Source organism: Emys orbicularis, chromosome 9 (genome assembly GCF_028017835.1).
Source record: "Emys orbicularis isolate rEmyOrb1 chromosome 9, rEmyOrb1.hap1, whole genome shotgun sequence".
NCBI lineage: Eukaryota > Metazoa > Chordata > Testudines > Emydidae > Emys > Emys orbicularis.
The window spans coordinates 4854969-4873570 of NC_088691.1; the positions used below are offsets into that span (position 1 = coordinate 4854969).

Below are 18602 nucleotides of genomic sequence, written 5' to 3' on the forward strand. Positions count from 1 at the left end.
ACCATTGGAACAAACTATTAAGGGAAGTGATGGATTCTCCGTCTCTTGATGTCTTCATCTCAAGACTGATGCCTTTCTGGAAGGCATGCTTTAGGCAAACACCAGTTATGCTTTAGTGAAGACACAGATTATTGGGCTCTGGTGAAATGTAGTGGCCCAGGCTCTATATGTCAGACTAGATCTAATAGTCCTTTTCTGGCCTTAAACTTTGTGAATCTAAACTCCTGCTGGGAATGCATGTAATTCTGCAGCCACAGGAAATGCTGAAAGCAGCCTGTGTGTGACTGAGTGTGGTGGCCTGGCCGAGGAACTGGCTTTGTCAGTGACAGCAGGTACCTTACCAAGGGGCAGGTAGGAGTCCTACTGCGTGTGCCTGGCCCGGGCAGGCGGTGTCAGGAGCGCCTTGGCCGGGGAGTCTGGCATTGCCCACAGCGCAGCTCCCAGGTTTCCAGGCGAGCGCACATCTGCAGGAGAGTTCCCAAGCGCCGCCCCCGCCTCGCCGTGCGCCGGCTACGACCCCTTCCTCGGCCCGATCCAGCGCCGCCCCCGAAACCAAGCCCGCCCCTGGCAGGGAGGGGGGCTCTCGCCCCAGCAGCCCCCTCCTCATGAATATGCAAATGACAGTATAATGGCCAGCCAATGGCGTGCGGGCTGGTCACATGGTGCCGCCGGAGGCTGAGGGGAGAGAAGTTGGGTCTCAGTGAAGCCAGGCAGCTCAGGCGGCGGCCACGGGCTGCGAGCGCTCGGGCTGCAGGCGGCGGGGGAGGCTGAGCCGCTCCCCCCGCGGAGCGCCCGGCCGGCCGGGGCGCTGCCGGGACCATGCCGATCCTCCTCTTCCTCATAGACACCTCGGCCTCCATGAACCAGCGGGCGCACCTGGGCACCAGCTACCTGGACATCGCCAAGGGCGCCGTGGAGCTCTTCATGAAGGTGAGTGCGGGCCGGGCGGGTCGCCTGCCCCGCGCCCGCCCGCTGGCTAACGCCGCCTCTCTGCTCTCTCCACAGCTGCGGGCCCGGGACCCGGCCAGCCGCGGGGACAGGTACATGCTGGTCACCTTCGACGAGCCGCCCTACTGCATCAAGGTAACGCCCGCCCCCGCGCGCCCGGCCCGGGGGGCGCAGCCGCCGGCGGCAGCAGCCCGTGAAGATGGCGGACATTTTGCTTTTGTATGGAGGAGCGAGGCTGGCGGAGGGCGCTGCTGAGATGGAGGAGGGGGAGGAGCGTGATTCGCCGCCCCGGCGTGGGGCGGGGTCGGCCCGCTGCTGCGCCGCGCGGCTCCGCCCCCGCCTCGCCGCCGCCCAGCGCCTCTCCTCGGCCCGACCCCTCAGCAGCCCTGCTGGACCCCGGGGCGGTGGGGGTCCCGCCCCTGCGGACCGGTCCCAGGGGGTCCCTATCCCTCTCTCGCCGGGGAGACCGGGGTGGTGGGGGTCTCGTCCGTCCCTCCCCCCTCATGCGCCAAGGCCCTATAGACCAGGACAGTGTGGTTCTTGTCTGTGCCTCCCCTTACTGGGACCCTATAGACGGGGACACCTGGACCCCGCCTCTGCACCAGGATCCCGCGGAACAGGACAGTGTAGGTCCTTTTCCACCCCCGATAGACCAGGACAGTGTGTGCCCTGCCTCCCCATCCCCTTGGTGCCACTACTCCTCCCTAAGCACTAGGACCCCATAGACCAGGCTAGGGTGGGTCATGTTCCCCTTACCCCAAGCACTGGGATCCAGGGCAGTGCGAGTTCTTGCCACACCTTGGCTGCTGCTACACAAGGATTGGAGGAAGGGGCTTCTGAAGCTTTTTCTCCTCTCCCCCATGATCCCTGTCCCCTTCCTCTGCTGCCCTGCTTTCCCCTCCTTTAGCTGAGTTTGCTTCTGCCTCCAATTCAGCTGCTGTTGCTAGCGAAGCCTAGACTAGAGTGTGCATCTCTACCCCATTGCAGTGCTTTGTGCACAAGGATTAGGGCAAAAGACTTCCCCCGCTCTCTGCAGCAGCCTGGAAGCAGTCCTTTTCCCTGTACACATGCGGCTTGTATTGCAGCACAAAGACTGGGGCAACTGACTATCTCTTCCCCACACTTGCTGCTGCCTTTCTATGCCTCACCTTGGTGTGTCTCCCTCATTAGTGACTGAAGCAACAGACTGAGCCTGTCTCTTCCTCTTCCTCCTCCCACACCTACTGCTTAAAGGTGCAGCTCAGGAATCGAAGCGAGACAATGTGGTGCTGCATTGCCATGTGTTGTGACTTACAGCTGTTTAATGTGGGTGTAAAACATTACCATTCTGCTTTGATAGTACTACTCTGCACAGGTGTATGTGATTACACACGGCAGTGCTGAATTTGGCCCAGTGTGTCTTTCTCTTCCCCCATTTTTGTTATTTCTCAGGATTGAGGCAAGTAGTCTGTCTTTCCATGGCTGCTGCATCCCAAGAACGTGTCAAAAATATAGGCCACCTTAGCGATATTTCTGTTTGCTTCTCAGACCATGACTTTCAAGCAGCTGAGATGTCCAAATGAATGTAATTTTAAATGTCTCATTAAAACACACCACAAAACTCTTCACTGTTAGAGAGGTTTTGAATACTTGTAAAATGTATCCATTGAATGGCTCTGGGCATAGGTATTCCATTACCGTTCTTTTCTGTTTTAACATGTCAGTAATTACCAATAGTTATCATCTGATTGGCATTAGCCCAGCACAAAGTATGCAGATGTCCACATAACAAACGCCACCGTTGTTGGCAGTCCCAGCAAAGAAGCTAAGAATGGATGGTCTCTGCAGGTGATGGCCAAAGCATGTTGGTGGGACATGGGTATGCTTGTGCTGATGCTGTGCGCGTTGTACAGCTTCTGTGGGAAGAGAAATTTATTATCTGGGGCCATGCATCTTCCACCTTTAACCAGCACTAAATTCACACACTTGAAATGCAGTCTGCTCTCTGAAATGCTGATAACACTTGCATAAGTCAGTATTTATTTTGTGTTTAGTACTCCACACCTTTCCTTCCCCGTCTCATTTTGTTGTCTCTGCGTTCATGAAGATCCATCTTGAGCTCTGGGTTAAAATCCCCTAATTTCTGGCAAAGAAATGTTAGCTGGCATTCTAGTCTGACAACACTGGAAGGTTTTCTGCAGCGCAGTGTGAAATATATTTCCCTCCTCTTCTCCACTCAGGACTAAATACAGCAAGCCTAGTCTTTGTCATGGCAGTCTTAGCTGTGAGAACACACTTCCCTGTTTTTGTTGTGTTGCACACAACATGATGTAATGAAAACATTTATGGTTTTCCATTGTCAATGCATCTACTTGTAACTCTGCAATAAGAATATAAGAACATAAGAACATAAGAAAGGCCGTACTGGGTCAGACCAAAGGTCCATCTAGCCCAGTATCTGTCTACCGACAGTGGCCAATGCCAGGTGCCCCAGAGGGAGTGAACCTAACACGCAGTGATCAAGTGATCTCTCTCCTGCCATCCATCTCCATCCTCTGACGAACAGAGGCTAGGGACACCATTCTTACCCATCCTGGCTAATAGCCATTTATGGACTTAGCGACCATGAATTTATCCAGTCCCCTTTTAAACAGTGTTATAGTCCTAGCCTTCACAACCTCCTCAGGTAAGGAGTTCCACAAGTTGACTGTGCGCTGCGTGAAGAAGAACTTCCTTTTATTTGTTTTAAACCTGCTGCCTATTAATTTCTTTTGGTGACCCCTAGTTCTTGTATTATGGGAATAAGTAAATAACTTTTCCTTATCCACTTTCTCAACATCACTCATGATTTTATATACCTCTATCATGTCCCCCCTTAGTCTTCTCTTTTCCAAACTGAAGAGTCCTAGCCTCTTTAATCTTTCCTCATATGGGACCCTCTCTAAACCCTTAATCATTTTAGTTGCTCTTTTCTGAACCTTTTCTAGTGCTAGAATATCTTTTTTGAGGTGAGGAGACCACATCTGTACACAGTATTCGAGATGTGGGCGAACCATGGATTTATATAAGGGCAATAATATATTCTCAGTCTTATTCTCTATCCCCTTTTTAATGATTCCTAACATCCTGTTTGCTTTTTTGACCGCCTCTGCACACTGCGTGGACATCTTTAGAGAACTATCCACGATGACGCCAAGATCTTTTTCCTGACTCGTTGTAGCTAAATTAGCCCCCATCATGTTGTATGTATAGTTGGGGTTATTTTTTCCAATGTGCATTACTTTACATTTATCCACATTAAATTTCATTTGCCATTTTGTTGCCCAATCACTTAGTTTTGTGAGATCTTTTTGAAGTTCTTCACAATCTGCTTTGGTCTTAACTATCTTGAGTAGTTTAGTATCATCTGCAAACTTTGCCACCTCACTGTTTACCCCTTTCTCCAGATCATTTATGAATAAATTGAATAGGATAGGTCCTAGGACTGACCCTTGGGGAACACCACTAGTTACCCCTCTCCATTCTGAGAATTTACCATTAATTCCTACCCTTTGTTCCCTGTCCTTTAACCAGTTCTCAATCCATGAAAGGACCTTCCCTTTTATCCCATGACAGCTTAATACTATATAGGCTATTATCACATGCCATGCAAGTCTCACTAAAGAAAATTCCTATATTTGGCGTATTGTACCAATGAGTAGTGCTATACTACATACTACTAATGTTGGTACATAGCAATTGAAATACATGGGAACTGATGTGTTTTGTCCATAGTGTTGTGTGGCGCACAGTGCATGGTTTAAAACAAAAATAACATAAATTGGGTACTTCATGTGAACAATAGTTACTTTCTGAAGCTTGGTAAGATATTTCTTTTCTTCTATCAAGAATAAGCAGGCTTAGCCTGCAAATATTTCTCATAATTCAGTAGTTTGCATATCATCAAAAGCATGTGGAACATGATCGTATCTTGTATTGTAAATATCATAGTATTTAAATGGGAAAGATCTAAGGACTTAGATCAAGTGTGTTTTCCTCTATCGCTAGTTCCAAAGTAGCCAAGCAGATTTGTATGTGTTACAAAACAAAAACTTTGCAAAGGAAATACTAATATCAAACTACAACAATAATGGTGGATATGCCAAGATCTTTTTTCTGGGTTGGGGAAGGAGAAAGTAAATTTAAGAATGAAAAAGTAAGCTTACAAAATATATTCCAATATCTGTGCAGCAGCAGATGATCTCCCTTGTCAATTGCTTTGCTCTCTTGTTTGTATCATTTATTGAGAGAGAATCACAATCTTGTTTCATTGGTTACTTTAGGAAATAGTTGTTTAGCCCTTTCCATCAACACCAGTTGAGTTGACCCCACCAGAAGACGGCAGAGGGACTATGGAAACAGTTCCTTTGGTTGCAGGGGGGCTGTCACTTCAGTGTAACTTATAGCCCTATAATTATTTTACTTAAAAGTACTTTAAATCAATGGCCTTGCTTGACCCCTGCTAAAAGAGGGTGCCCTACATAAAACTGCTGCCATGGTCTATAATGTTTATACTAGCGTAGGCTTGCTGGTAGGCAGAAGAGGTCACCTGCTGAAATCAGTGGAACTTACTCTCTTTTCCATACCCCATATGTTGTACTGAATGCAATGCATAGTAAAGATGATTAAATATGATCTAAAATAGATGTAGCTATCTGTAGGGTTAAATAAAGACCGACATCTTAAATTTTTTTAAATAATTTTTTTTGGTCTCCAGAGATGCATAAAACTGCACCTAAAATCTCTTTTGTCAATGGACTTTGTCCAGAGCCCACTGGAGTCTATGGAAAAACGCCTCTGACTTCCTTGGGCTTTGGATCAGGTCCTTTGTTAGGTTTTCTCTTGGTAGATGGCAAGTTATTTATTTTAAGAACAACCTAGGATGCTTTATTTTTAGTACTTCCAAAATTATGTTTTAAGAAAAGCACTAATTTCCAGATTTAAAAACCTCTGAGATGCAAAGTGAGTTTGCTGATATGCTACTAGACAGAGGCTGGTAGCTATCCAGAGACAATAGTGCAAGTTACTTTAATTCTGATTTACTATGTCATGTCCAGGATTTGCTTACACTTAATTTGAGGTATTGCAGGAATCTCTCACTCCCCACATACTCTTAATTCCCATTTGAGAGAATGGCATGTTTGTTTGTGGTTCCTACCTGTGGATCTCCCCGTTGTCCTAAGCAGGCACAACTGATTGAAGCAGTCATTTTAATTGGTTTTGCCTTGCTGTTACTGATCTGGCAGTGCTATGTGGAGAAGCAAAAATCTCTTCTGGAAGAGGTTGAGGAGAGAAATTTCCTCCTGCACCCCCAGCAACTGTTACTCTTGCCATTTTCCCTGATGGCATAGAGAAGCGAGTTGACTATTGATGTAAAGCTAACCAAAGATGGCTACAGATGGAGATCTCAGGATCCCACAGAACCTACAAGTTGTTATCCAGTCTTGCAATCCCTGGGCATATGTATAGACTTGTTTTGTTTCCTTTTTTAGGAAGACTGGTCCACTCTTAATTTATTTGCTGCTTTTTCCCTAATAATAAAAAATCTCATTTTGTCAATCGCTCATCCTACAGTTTGTGAAACAGTCCCAAATTACTTTTGCAGCCTATGCTGTGGGTAAATATTCAGTCTCACAATGAAGTACTAATACAGTCTTATCCAGACTAACTGGTTTTATGAACTTTCTTACGCACTTGTGACTGATATGATTTCAGCAGGGCAGGTGACCGTGAGAGGGCCTTCCCTTGGCTCTTGGTGGTGTTCTATATGGCATTTTCCCAGAAATGGTGATTCTTGTTTCAACATGAACTTCTCCATAAATGACCTGCTCACAAGTCCGAGTATTGGGACAACTTACAATTGATTAATTTACTTCAGGGACTAGGGTTAGGAGTTCTGTATTCCTGTTTGTATTGTCACGTATTGTATTGACGTCAGTTGGTGATCCAACAGGTTGGGCCAGTAGTTGGTTTTCTGAGACCTAGTGCAGTAATATGTAAATGTGATTTCGGAGCTGTTGTTAAACTACACCGCTATCGTGATATAATGCGACCCAATATAACATGAATTCCGATCTAACGCGGTAAAGCAGCGCTCCGGGGTGGCGGGCCTGCACGCTCCGGCGGATCAAAGCAAATTCGATATAACGCGGTTTCACCTATAACGCGATAAGATTTTTTTGGCTCCCGAGGACAGCGTTATATCGGGGTAGAGGTGTAACTCGGAGTTCTAACTGCAGTACATATTAATGGAGTTTACTGCCATACAAAACTCTTCAACACAATGTGTTCAATTAACATTTCTATATAAACGCCTACTGTATAAACGCATGAAATATGGGGGAGTTATGTAAGAAAAAGAAATGGGGGTCAAGGTGAGAATTGTTGGGAAGGCATGGGAACGTACAGAAAAGTGGATAAGTAGTGGGGAAAGAGCTGTGAAGCTCCCTGTAGGTGACCGCATGGAGCTTGAATCTGATGTACTAAAAAATGGGGATGTATATGTGGATAGTTGAAGGGTAGGGAACAGAATGAGAGGGAAGGAAGATGACTTCAACTGTGTTTTGAATGGACTGGATGTGGCAGTGTGGGTCTTGGAGGCTAGAAAGGAGTAGTGTGCAATAGTCATGGCTGGGGATCAGTGCATAGACAAGAATTTGAGACATCTTGATGGACAGAAAAGGAAGGATCTTGGAAATGTATAGGAAGATTTGACAAGACTTGCTAGCCCAGAGCTCTGACTAGCGCTGGTTGCTCCCCTTTCTCTCCCGCTCTGACTGCATGCCTTGTCACGTTTAGATGAGCGCTCCAGTCTTGGAGGATGGGGACTTCTATGACTAGACTTTCTGGGTTTCTCACTGGGTAACCGCTTCTGACTCTCTGAAACCATTACATGAGGGTCTGTGACCTTTGTCAAGGTTGGCTGTGTTTGTTGGCTGGAGGTGGTAGAAATTTCTGGAAGGCTCCTATGTAAGTGTCCACTGAAGGGTACTGAAATAATGCCTAGCAGCTCGGTTACTTTTTAGGGAGGCTGGTGAGGCTTGGGATTAGTTTCACTATTGTCAGTAGTCTGTCTTTTGATATGAAGTCTATACTTAATGGTGTCAAACAAATCAGACTTTCTCTTGGTTCATCATGAAATGGTTGCTCCGTGAAGGCAGTGGGCACTACCGTGGCCTACGTGGCTCTCTGTGACAGAGAGTAACTGAGTGTACTCTGGTGCAGACCTGGGGTCTCTTCGTATAATTTCGGTGGCGGAGAATTCAGAGTTCCAGATGTTGGGTCAAAGAACTCGCTCTGCTTGGGTCTTGAGGTGGAGAGTAGCAAGAAAGCTGTTCCGGATGGCAGGTGCTGTGTTGTATAAAGGCTCTCATGTTGGTAATGGCCAACTCATGGAGAGTCGAAGGAGGCTTGTGCGGAGGACAACAGAGAGAGAATCCGTTTGGGTAGGCTGTAGCAAATCTGTAGGCTTTTAATTTGGGGTAACTTGAACAGGGTCTTGCACTGAATGGGGTTGTATGAGGCTGGAAGTGAAATAGTTATGTTTTTCTGTACATGTAAGAAATCTGGCAGAAGCATTCTGCTCAGGTGGGCATCTGGAGCTCTGATTTAGAGCCATGGAGAAAGGAATTCCAGTAGTCTAAAGTAAGAGGAGATGAAGGATGGTGACTTCAGCAGAGTTGAAGTTGAGGCAGTGGTGTAAATGGGCAGTATTGTGGAGGTGGTTCTAGGCAGATCACCAGTCACAAGATACGGGAAGAGGAGAGTTCTGGGTCAAAGATGAGGCTGAAGTGAAGGTGAGTTGAGGGAAATGGAGTTCTGAGTTGGGGGTGAGAAGAGGAATTTCTGTTCCTCTTGGGCAAGAGGAACATTTCTTTCTCTTAATTTGTAGCTGAAGTAATGTGAGAGGTCTTCAAAATTATCTAGTCAAGAGGCAGGTCAGATTGGTGGGCAGAAGGAATCACTTAAATATTAATACATAATTTAAGTATTGTTATAAGGTTGTATAAAAGGGACAATGTAGAAACATGAGTTTTGATTTGTTCCATTTCCAAAAGTTGCCTTGTGCACACTACTTAAATGCCTTAAAATTATCTTCCATCATGTGTAAAGTCTTCAGCCAGCTCCCAGAAAACAAAGTCCTAAGTTCAGTGAAGAATCTTGTTCTAACCAGTTTATGTTGGGCTTCCATTATCCTGGTATTCTTTTACATAGTCTTTTTTCCTGAGTGGTGACTTTGAGCATGAACAAATAAATTACAGTAGGTAGTTTAAAACTAACAAATGTTCTTATTCTGTTTTGTTCTCTTAAATTCATTTGCTTAACAGAAGTAATTTAGTTTGAAGGGAGATTGGGGCAAATCCCTTATGACTATTACCCTCTGAGAACAAAATAGGTTTGGAATCCACTTACTGTTACTTGCTTGGGAATAATTTGTCTGCTAGCTGTAATAATTCCCCCACAGTTAGCTGCTCCGTCTCCAAGTGTAATATTCAGGATTTTTTTTGGTAGCTTGATTCAGTAGTCCCAAAGAAAGGTGACCAGAGGACGCACTACTTGATTCTATTTTTAGTTGGACAATCTTGGGATTGGGCAAGTAAGATTAAAGCAAAATAAAATGGTGGGTGTTTTTGTTGGGGGGCAAGGCAGACTTGTGCATGCCGAGGCCCCCAATGGATGCATTTTAAAATCTAAAACTAAACTGAGTACTATTTCACTTGAACTTTGGGGGGATTATGAAATTAGCCCTCTAGTGGAAATACCATGGAATAGTGACAGCTTTCAATTTAAATGGATACTACTTGATTTTTTTTTTTTTTTTAAATTTTCTGGTGGAGCACTCTTTTTAAAAGTGTATACCTGTTGCTGGGTGGGCCTATGGTCAATAGCAAACATGCTCAGGCTCTTCTCCCTCCCTATTTTCGATGCACGTTCCTTCCTGCTATCTTCTCTTTCAACTGTGGTTTCTACTAAACATCGTCTTGTAGAACCTGGGGAAGCGGTACAAATGTCAACAATGGCAAATTAGTGATACACAGTGCAGACAAATGCACAAAAAAACTGAAAAAGCAGAGGTTTTTTTTTTCTTTAGTTTACAGTAAGGGTAAGAATTACTTCTAGCAATATTAGACCACTTTCAGATGGAAATATGAGGGTTTTTTAATTGATGGAGCTCTCTAAATTCCAGTTTATTCAGAAAGAATATGAAGCACTGCGTTCTGATAAGGAATTGAATTCTAAATGGAGAGAGCAGTGTAGAAATGACTCCATATCCAGTCAGATGTCAAAAGTCTTCTTATTCATCTAACTGGAAACCAGTTAGATGACTTGTTTTCACTGGCTGCTTATAACCAATGAAAAGGAGAGGCAGTGTGGATTGCCACACTAAGCTTATTTAAAGCATCTAAGCCGCTCATTGTCTACTGGAATTTGCAAATGAAGGCCCTGATCCTGCATATGCTTACGTGAGACACTGATGGTATGAAATGGTAGGATTCTTTGGAGAAGTTAGATTGACACTAACCCCTATCGCTAATAGTCACTATGGCCATTTAGTTTTTGTCTTTTTACTTGGCTCTCTATTTTATCTTGAGCAGGTCCATAGACACATCCGATGGCTTTAAGGGCTTACTAGATAAAAGCAGAAATGTTTGCACTAAGAGGCTTAACTAATTTCAAATGCTAATGTGACTTTTTATAACAAGTTTAAGTTGTAAAATCATAATACATATTTCTGCCTAAGACAGTCTGCAAATAAGTGGAAAAGCTTCTCTGTTGTGAATAGGGAGTTGTCTCCAAGTTTCTTTGCCAAATGCTCTTTGTTTCTTGTGTACTACGTGCTGTTTTTTCATCAAAATACCAAGGCAAAATCCACAAGAATGACAAAACTATGATCTAGGCTTCATAGCGTGGCTTTATAATCTATATAAAAATGTACATAATAGTTTAGATTGTAAACTCCTTGGGGCAGGAACTCTCTTCTTAAACTATATGATGTACCATTATGTTGATTTCTGAAAATATGAATGTGTGTATGTATTAGCTTTTGCAATAATGAATACTATAAGATTGTAAATACTCTTCCTTTATTCTTAATTGCTTATAATGTGTTTATTCTCATTTTGGGTTTTGAAAATGTTTCTCCCTAAGGAGAATAGTCTACTTACTTTGAACCCAATGGTACATAAATGATATTCTGAACTTACTGTAACAAGAATACACAGAAGGCTGCCTGTGTTTGCATACTATGAAAATACCATTAATGTGAAAAGCTGCTTCTCTGATCAACTTCAGTTTCATGACTTGCGTGGATCTGTATTCATGGGTAAAAGTAGTGCATGTCTAGTGACTTAATTGTCTAGAATATTCTGGTTTCAGCTTTAACTTTGGAGCCATAATACATACACAAAAATGGCTGTTTAGTTGTAAGAGTCTGATTTACAGATTAGTTAGCGAGAGCTCCACTATCCAATGATTCAGTGTCTTCATGTAATACTTACCAAATTCGCAGTCCATTTTGGTCAATTTCGCAGTCCTAGGATTTTAAAAATCGTAAATTTCATGATTTCAGCTATTTAAATCTGAAATTTTATGGTGGTGTAATTGTAGGGGCCCTGACCCAAAAAAGAAGTTGTTGGGGGGTTGCAAGGTTATTGTAAGGGGGATTGCGGTACTGCTGTTCTTACTTCTGCGCTGCTGCAGGTGGTGGCATTGTCTTCAGAGCTGGGTAGCTGGAGAGTAGCGTCTGCTAGCTGGGAGCCCAGCTTTGAAGGCAGAGCCGCCGCCAGCAGCAGTGCAAAAGTAAGGATGGCATGGTATAGTATTGCCACCCTTACTTCTGCACTGCTGCTGGTGGGGCGCTGCCTGCAGTGATGGATGTCCGGCCAACAGCCGCCATTCTCTGGCTGCTCAGCTCCGAAGGCAGCACAGAAGTAAGGGTGGCAATAGCATGATTCCCCTAAAATAATCTTGTGACGCTTCCCTCGTGGCTTCCCCCCCCCCCTTCCCCCGCAACTCCCTTTTGGGTCAGGACCCTCAATTTGAGAAATGCTGGACTCTTCCTCTTCCCTCCGTGAATTCTGTACAGTATAGGGTAAAAGCTCACAAAAGACCAGATTTCACAGTCCGTGATGTGTTTTTCATGGCTGTGAATTTGGTAGGGCCCTAGCAATACTGTACAACTTGATCAACTTCTTCAGTAACTTGCATTAGGAAAACAAGGGTATGGGGGGAGGAGGAATGCCACCATTTTAAACCAACTTTATTTTAACTTACATTTAAAACTAACTGTTTGATACTAATGTGGACTGTGGGTTTGGGAACTTGCTACTGTTCTCTCTCCCTGCCCCCTAATTTCTCTGTCTTATTAATGTGTTCTCTAGTCAAATATTGTGATATATCCACCACAGTGTACAGCTATTTCCAGAATCTATAACATCACCGTATAGTGCTATGTATAGAGCAGCTATTAACAATACCACTTAACTATATGCCAACTGTCATTTTAATATATAATCTCTGTTATTGTTACACTGAAAACCTTGAGTAGAATTTGAATACCTAAAACTACACTCTATCAAATTCAGTTTTCGTGGATTCTGCTTAATATTTGGTGGAGACTCTAAACATAAAGATGAAAAGGATCATATGGGGGGCTGTTCTAAACACAAGCAACAAGTCAAGCTAGGGACAAGGTTTTAGTGAAACGCTTGGTTCATGTCTAGAATATACATTTTAAGTGGTGTCCTTGTAATCACATTCTGTGTGCAATTTAGAATCTGTAACTGCCTGATACTTGTATTGATCTATCCATTTCTCCCCAGTTCCCTGTAGAGATTGAGGTACTTGCATTTTCTGTGTAAGGCATGGGTATTAAGAAGATATGTCTCTGGGATCAGTAGTTTTAGTTTGAATTTCAAACTGAGCATCTACATTTTTCTTTCAAATATTGATTTTTAAATTTGTTTTTGAATTGGCCACAAAACAAGGTATTAAAATGTGGTACATTGCTGTTTAGCTAAAAAAAAACACTAACCAGAGAGTATTGAAGTGAGCAGATTCTTATTCAGTTGCGTTGTGCTTCTCTGCTTTTAATGCTGTGCTTAGCTCTCTAATGTGAACTTTTTACAAGAAGTGATATTAACAATTCTATTCGTGAATAGGGTGTAAAGCAAGTACACCTCTACCCCTATATAACGCTGTCCTCGGGAGCCAAAAATCTTACCGCGTTATAGGTGAAACCGCATTATATCGAACTTGCTTTGATCCGCCGGCGCGCGCAGCCCCTCTTCCCCCCCCCCCCCCGGAGCGCTGCTTTACCGCGTTGTATCCAAATTTGTGTTATATCGGGGTAGAGGTGTACCTTCCTTATGCTTGCTGTTAAAGATAAAGGGACTTGAAGTTAATTTTAGCAACTTTTTCAGAGGTGCTATTAAGCTTCAAACAAACCATGTATAAAGATTGCAGTGTTTGTTCTTTTAAAAATTGTGTTGCCTAATGACTTTTTTAGGTTTTTAGTATAAGCAAAGGGCTACAGTTTAACAATATTATTGTTGGTTTTGGAACTGACCAACATTTATCTCGGTATTATAGTGGGGTAGTAGCACCTGTGTAGTTAAGGTGAGACTCTTACTGTTTAACAGCTGACTTTTCTAAGTGCTGTGAAGTCCACATGCTTACCTGGATTAACTTGACAATTTCTGTGCCTCATGAGGATCTGGGGTAGGTTAGTGGTCCATATTTGAGGTTATTTGAGCAAAGGGTTCCTGAGATACAGCTATCTCACCCCCCAAAAATCTTCAAAATTGTTTCTTATAACATGTTTTTGCACAGGGATAAAGTTAGTGGTGCAAGTTGGGGTCAGTTGGGCAAGAGATTCTCAGTTATGGTCCGTCACATTATGAACAGCTTTTAATTTTCAAAATTCTGTAAAGTCCACATGCATAGGGAGATTATTTTGAAAATTGGTTTTCCGTAACAGGGGCTGAGGTGGACTTTGAAAGAGGAGGGGAGGAGAATACCTACTGAGTTCATACGTCTGCAATCTTATGCTATAGAGGGTTGTGCAAAGCACCTTCCCCCTACACCGGACCCTAAAGTGGAGTATGGGGCTCTCCTCCATTTCCTCTTGATGCCTCCAGCTGGTAGATATGCTACTTGCAGCCCATCAGTTACCACCTACTTTCCTTCGTCCCTCTAGTCCTGCTTGGGGAATGGAGGGGCCAGGAGAAGTGTAGAGCTGCTTCCTGAGTGGCAATGAGGTGGTCCCAGGAGGCTTCCTGGTGTGTCTCAATCATGTAACCCTGACTGTCACCGCTTCCTCCAAAAAAAGGGGGGGGGGAGGCGGGGCAAATTCACTGCCCAAAAACTCAGTACACTTGACATTCTGGAAGCGTACAAGGCACTGTTGGTTAACCTTGACTTAGAGTTAAAGATTTTGGTCCTTGAATGTTATTTGCACTGTTGGGAGTGTATTTTACTTATTGAAGTTTATAATCCAGAAGTACCTACTATTTCTAAACTATGGTGTCCATATAATCCATCTTCATAAGTTACTACATGAAACACATAGCTGGTTTAAATACAGAATTAAAGTAGATACTGTAAAATCTCATACTACTTCAAAACCATACTGATATGGTCACTTGTTTACTGAGTGGAACAAATTCTGGATAGTTTTGTGTTCCTTGTTTAAATACTGATACATTTTGAAATGGTGGGTTATGATGACCTCTTTGTGTTTATATTCTTTCATTTATTTAAGCATATGTGATGGCCTTGATGTTGCTGCAGCAAAAAAAAAAAAAAATGGTGCTTTTGATCATAGCCATCTAAATGTCTAAAATATTGCAGATTAAACCCTGGATATCAGTTATTTAAAAATACAGCTATTAAACAGGTAACAAGACCTGTCTTGCTGGCAGTTTGCTCTTTGATGGTATTGATTATTTTACTTGCCTCAGAGCTACATTTGAATATAATATTTTCATACATACCTATATTATAAAAAAACCTGGGCAGTCATATGGTATCTCTGTTCTGCTTTCCTTGGTGCAGACAACGTTGTTCTACTCGGAATGCCTGCAGTTTACATTAAGCTGTGATTCAAGCTTGCATTTTACAGTTTGATCTGATGATCAGAAGCATTTTATTAGCAGATTTATGGGTGTCAATCAATACATTTGAGGATTAACTTTAATGCAGGGAAACAAATGTTTAGATGAATTAGAAAAACAAGTTGCGAAGAAATCATTAGGATTTGGCTAATACAACTTGTATTTCAGTATTGCATAAGAGGTGGCTTTTACAAATAGATCAGCACATTTAACTCCTCCTAATGGAAATTAAAATTTTACATATTTTGTACCTTTAGCTCAATGCCATAGATCCCTCTGAAAAGGACCATGTGTACTGCTGTTTTTACACACAAGAGCAGGGTTTAGGTGGCTGTAGTAGCCAGAGCTGGTTGTACGTTGTGTGACTTTTGAAATGTCATGGAAAAACAATAAAACAGAATTAAGAAAAACAATCAGCATGAAAAAAGAGCTTATTGACAGGCTATCAATCACAGCAAACAGTATTTATGCACTCAGTGTTAAGCACTGCTTTTGATCTTGTTCTCTTCACCTATTCAAGAAAGAATGACTTGAAAAAGAAAATTTATAACCATAATTTTGTAGATAGGAAACTGAATCAGTCTTTCCACAGACAGCGCATTTTTTTTAAAAATTGAAATTATTTAAAGAGTTTCCATCTCCATTTCTGGAGGAAGGAGGGTGGTGGTGAGGCAGAATTTTCCACAGTGGAAAAATTCAAGCTAAGTTCTTGGGTTCTGTATCACATGAGTCAAAGAATATAAAGATTGTATGGGGGGAGTTTGAAAATGAAGGGAGTTGCTGCTGAGAGGGAAGGAAAGGACAGGTGTCTGGGACTTCCTCTTTGGTACAATCCCTGGTGTGTCGAACTGGGTCGTTGCCTCTCTCTGAGAATGCTCTCAAATTTGGGTGGGTTGAAAGGGCAATGTGCTGAGAAGTTTTTTAAGACCTATTCAAGTGGTTAATGCTTCTCTTGTCTGTTTTGGAACAGAAGGGAGAAGAGATCTTGCAATTCTTAATACTAATAGAAATGTTCTCAATAAAAGAATGTTGCTTTCAATTATTGAAAGCACCATAGGAATGTAACGATTGCTAAATATTTTTATTAGGGCTGTCAAGCAATTAAAAAAATTAATCAAATACCATTTAAATGTTTTTGGATATTTTCTACATTTTCAAATATATTGATTTATATTACAACACAGAATACAAAGTCTACAGTGCTCACTTTATATTTATTTTTTGTTTACAAGTATTTGCACTGTAAAAAAACAAATATTTTTCTGGTGACGTAAATAAGATGAAGGCAGCATTATCTCCTGTAAATGTAAACAAACTTGTTTGTCTTAGCGATTGCCTGAACAAGAAGTAGGACTGAGTGGACTTGTAGGCTCTGAAGTTTTACATTGTTTTGTTTTTGAGTGCAGTTATGTAACAAAAAAAATCTACGTTTGTAAGTTGCACTTTCACGACAGAAATTGCACTTCAGTACTTGTCTGAGGTGAACTGAAAAATACTATTTCTTTTATCATTTTTTACAGTGCATATATTTGTAATAAAAAATAATATACACTTTGATTTCAATTACAACACCGAGTACAATATATATGAAAATGTAGGAAAACATCCAAAATATTTAATACATTTCAGTTGGTAGTCTATTGTTTAACAGTGCGATTAAAACTGCAATTAATTGCGAGTAATCGCAGTTAACTCAAAAAAATTTATGGGCCGCCCTAATTTTTATTTAAATCCTCTACTATGTTGGAATTAAAAGCAATAACGTGCTATTGGATGGGAATCCAAAGCTGAAACTGACGGGATAGTGAAATTTAAATCAAAGTCGAATGCCTAACAAAAAACAAGACCTCAGGAGTAGTGAAAAGTAGAATGTTAAAACTGAAATAATTCCTGTATCTACTAGGCTATAAGTAGCATAGGTAAACTATTTATTTGTTTATCTTGACTTTCTCTAAGGCAATTTTTAGAGCCAATGACTATTCTGCAGACCTTTTTATTGTGTGTGAATACTTTGTGGAGTTTAGAGCAAATTATTTCAATCTGTGAATTTACTACACTTTTGATGCATTAAAATTTAAACATTGTGCAGTGCTTCCAGATGGTATATAGCAGGGGTAGGCAAGCTATGGCATGTGTGCCGAAGGCGGCACGCGAGCTGATTTTCATTGGCACTCACACTGCCTGGGTCCTGGCCACTGGTCTGGGGGGCTCTGCATTTTAATTTAATTTTAAATTAAGCTTCTTAAACATTTTAAAAAACCTTATTTACTTTACATACAACAATAGTTTAGTTCTATATTATAGACTTATAGAAAGAGACTTTCTAAAAATGTTAAAATGTATTACTGGCACACGAAACCTTAAATCAGAGTGAATAAATGAAGACTCGACACACCACTTCTGAAAGGTTGCCGACCCCTGGTATATAGTCTCAGAGAAGGAGTATAAGCACATGTCTCGAGAGGTGCTTCTCCAAGACTGGTTTAGTAATGAAGATCACTACAAGCCTGCCAGTATTTTTGGGAAGCCCTTAGCCATTTCTCTTTGGCCAGATATATAACTTAAAAACTTACCTAATGTGCTTAAACTGAAAAGGAACTCTCTTGCTGCTTTTGAAAGTCAATTTTAAGAGACAATTCAAAGACACACTAGATCGCTATCTAAACTGTTTTGTTCTTAGGAATGGTGGGTGGGTTTAGGTTTCAGTGTTTGGGGCTCAAATTGCTTGTTCACCATTAGCATGGCAGTTTGGTGAGTGCCGCTCTCCTGGCTGTTGAGTTTTCCAAATGCTGGCCTGTCTGAAGCACAGAGGCAGAGTAAAAAAGATGACATAAGAACAGCCATACTGGGTCAGACCAAAGGTCCATCAAGCCTAGTATCCTGTCCTCTGACAGTGGCCAATGGCAGGTGCCCCAAAGGGAATGAGCGGACAGGTTATCATAAAGTGATCCATGCCCTGTCCCCCAATCCCAGCTTCTGGCAAACAGAGGCTAGGGACACCATTCCTGTCCATCCTGGCTAATAGCCATTTATGGACCTATCTAGCTCCCTTTTGAACCCCGTTATAGTATTGGCCTTCACAATACCCTCTGGCAAGGAGTTCCAGAGGTTGACAGTGCTTTGCCTGAAAAAATAGTTTCTTGTGTTTGTTTTAAACCTGCTACCTATTAATTTCATTTGGTGGCCCCTTGTTCTTGTATTATGAGAAGGAGTAAATAACATTTCCTTATTTACTTTCTCTATACCACTCATGACTTTATAGACCTCTATCATATCCCCCCTTAGTTGCCTCTTTTCCAAGCTGAAGAGTCCCAGTCTTATTAATCTCTCCTCATATGGAAGCCATTCTATACCCCTAATCATTTTTGTTGCCTTTTTTGAACCTTTTCCAATTCCAATACATCTTTTTTGAGATGGGGTGACCATATCTGCATGCAGTATTCAAGGTGTGGGCATACCATGGATTTATATAGAGGCAATATGATATTTTCTGTCTTACTAGCTATCCCTTTCTTGATGGTT

General features: G+C 42.2%; 1 protein-coding gene across 6 annotated transcripts in view; it reads left to right on the plus strand.

Annotated features, from left to right (window-relative positions):
• Window positions 1–819: 819 nt before the first annotated feature.
• The window catches only part of LOC135883470 (integrator complex subunit 6-like), a 54348-nt gene continuing 36565 nt past the window's right edge, over window positions 820–18602 (plus strand). For all 6 annotated transcript variants that reach the window (XM_065410597.1, XM_065410598.1, XM_065410600.1 and 3 more), the window contains exons 1-2: window positions 820–930; window positions 1006–1083. In XM_065410597.1, coding sequence (XP_065266669.1) covers window positions 820–930; window positions 1006–1083 — 189 coding nt within the window. The remainder of the gene's footprint in view (window positions 931–1005; window positions 1084–18602) is intronic.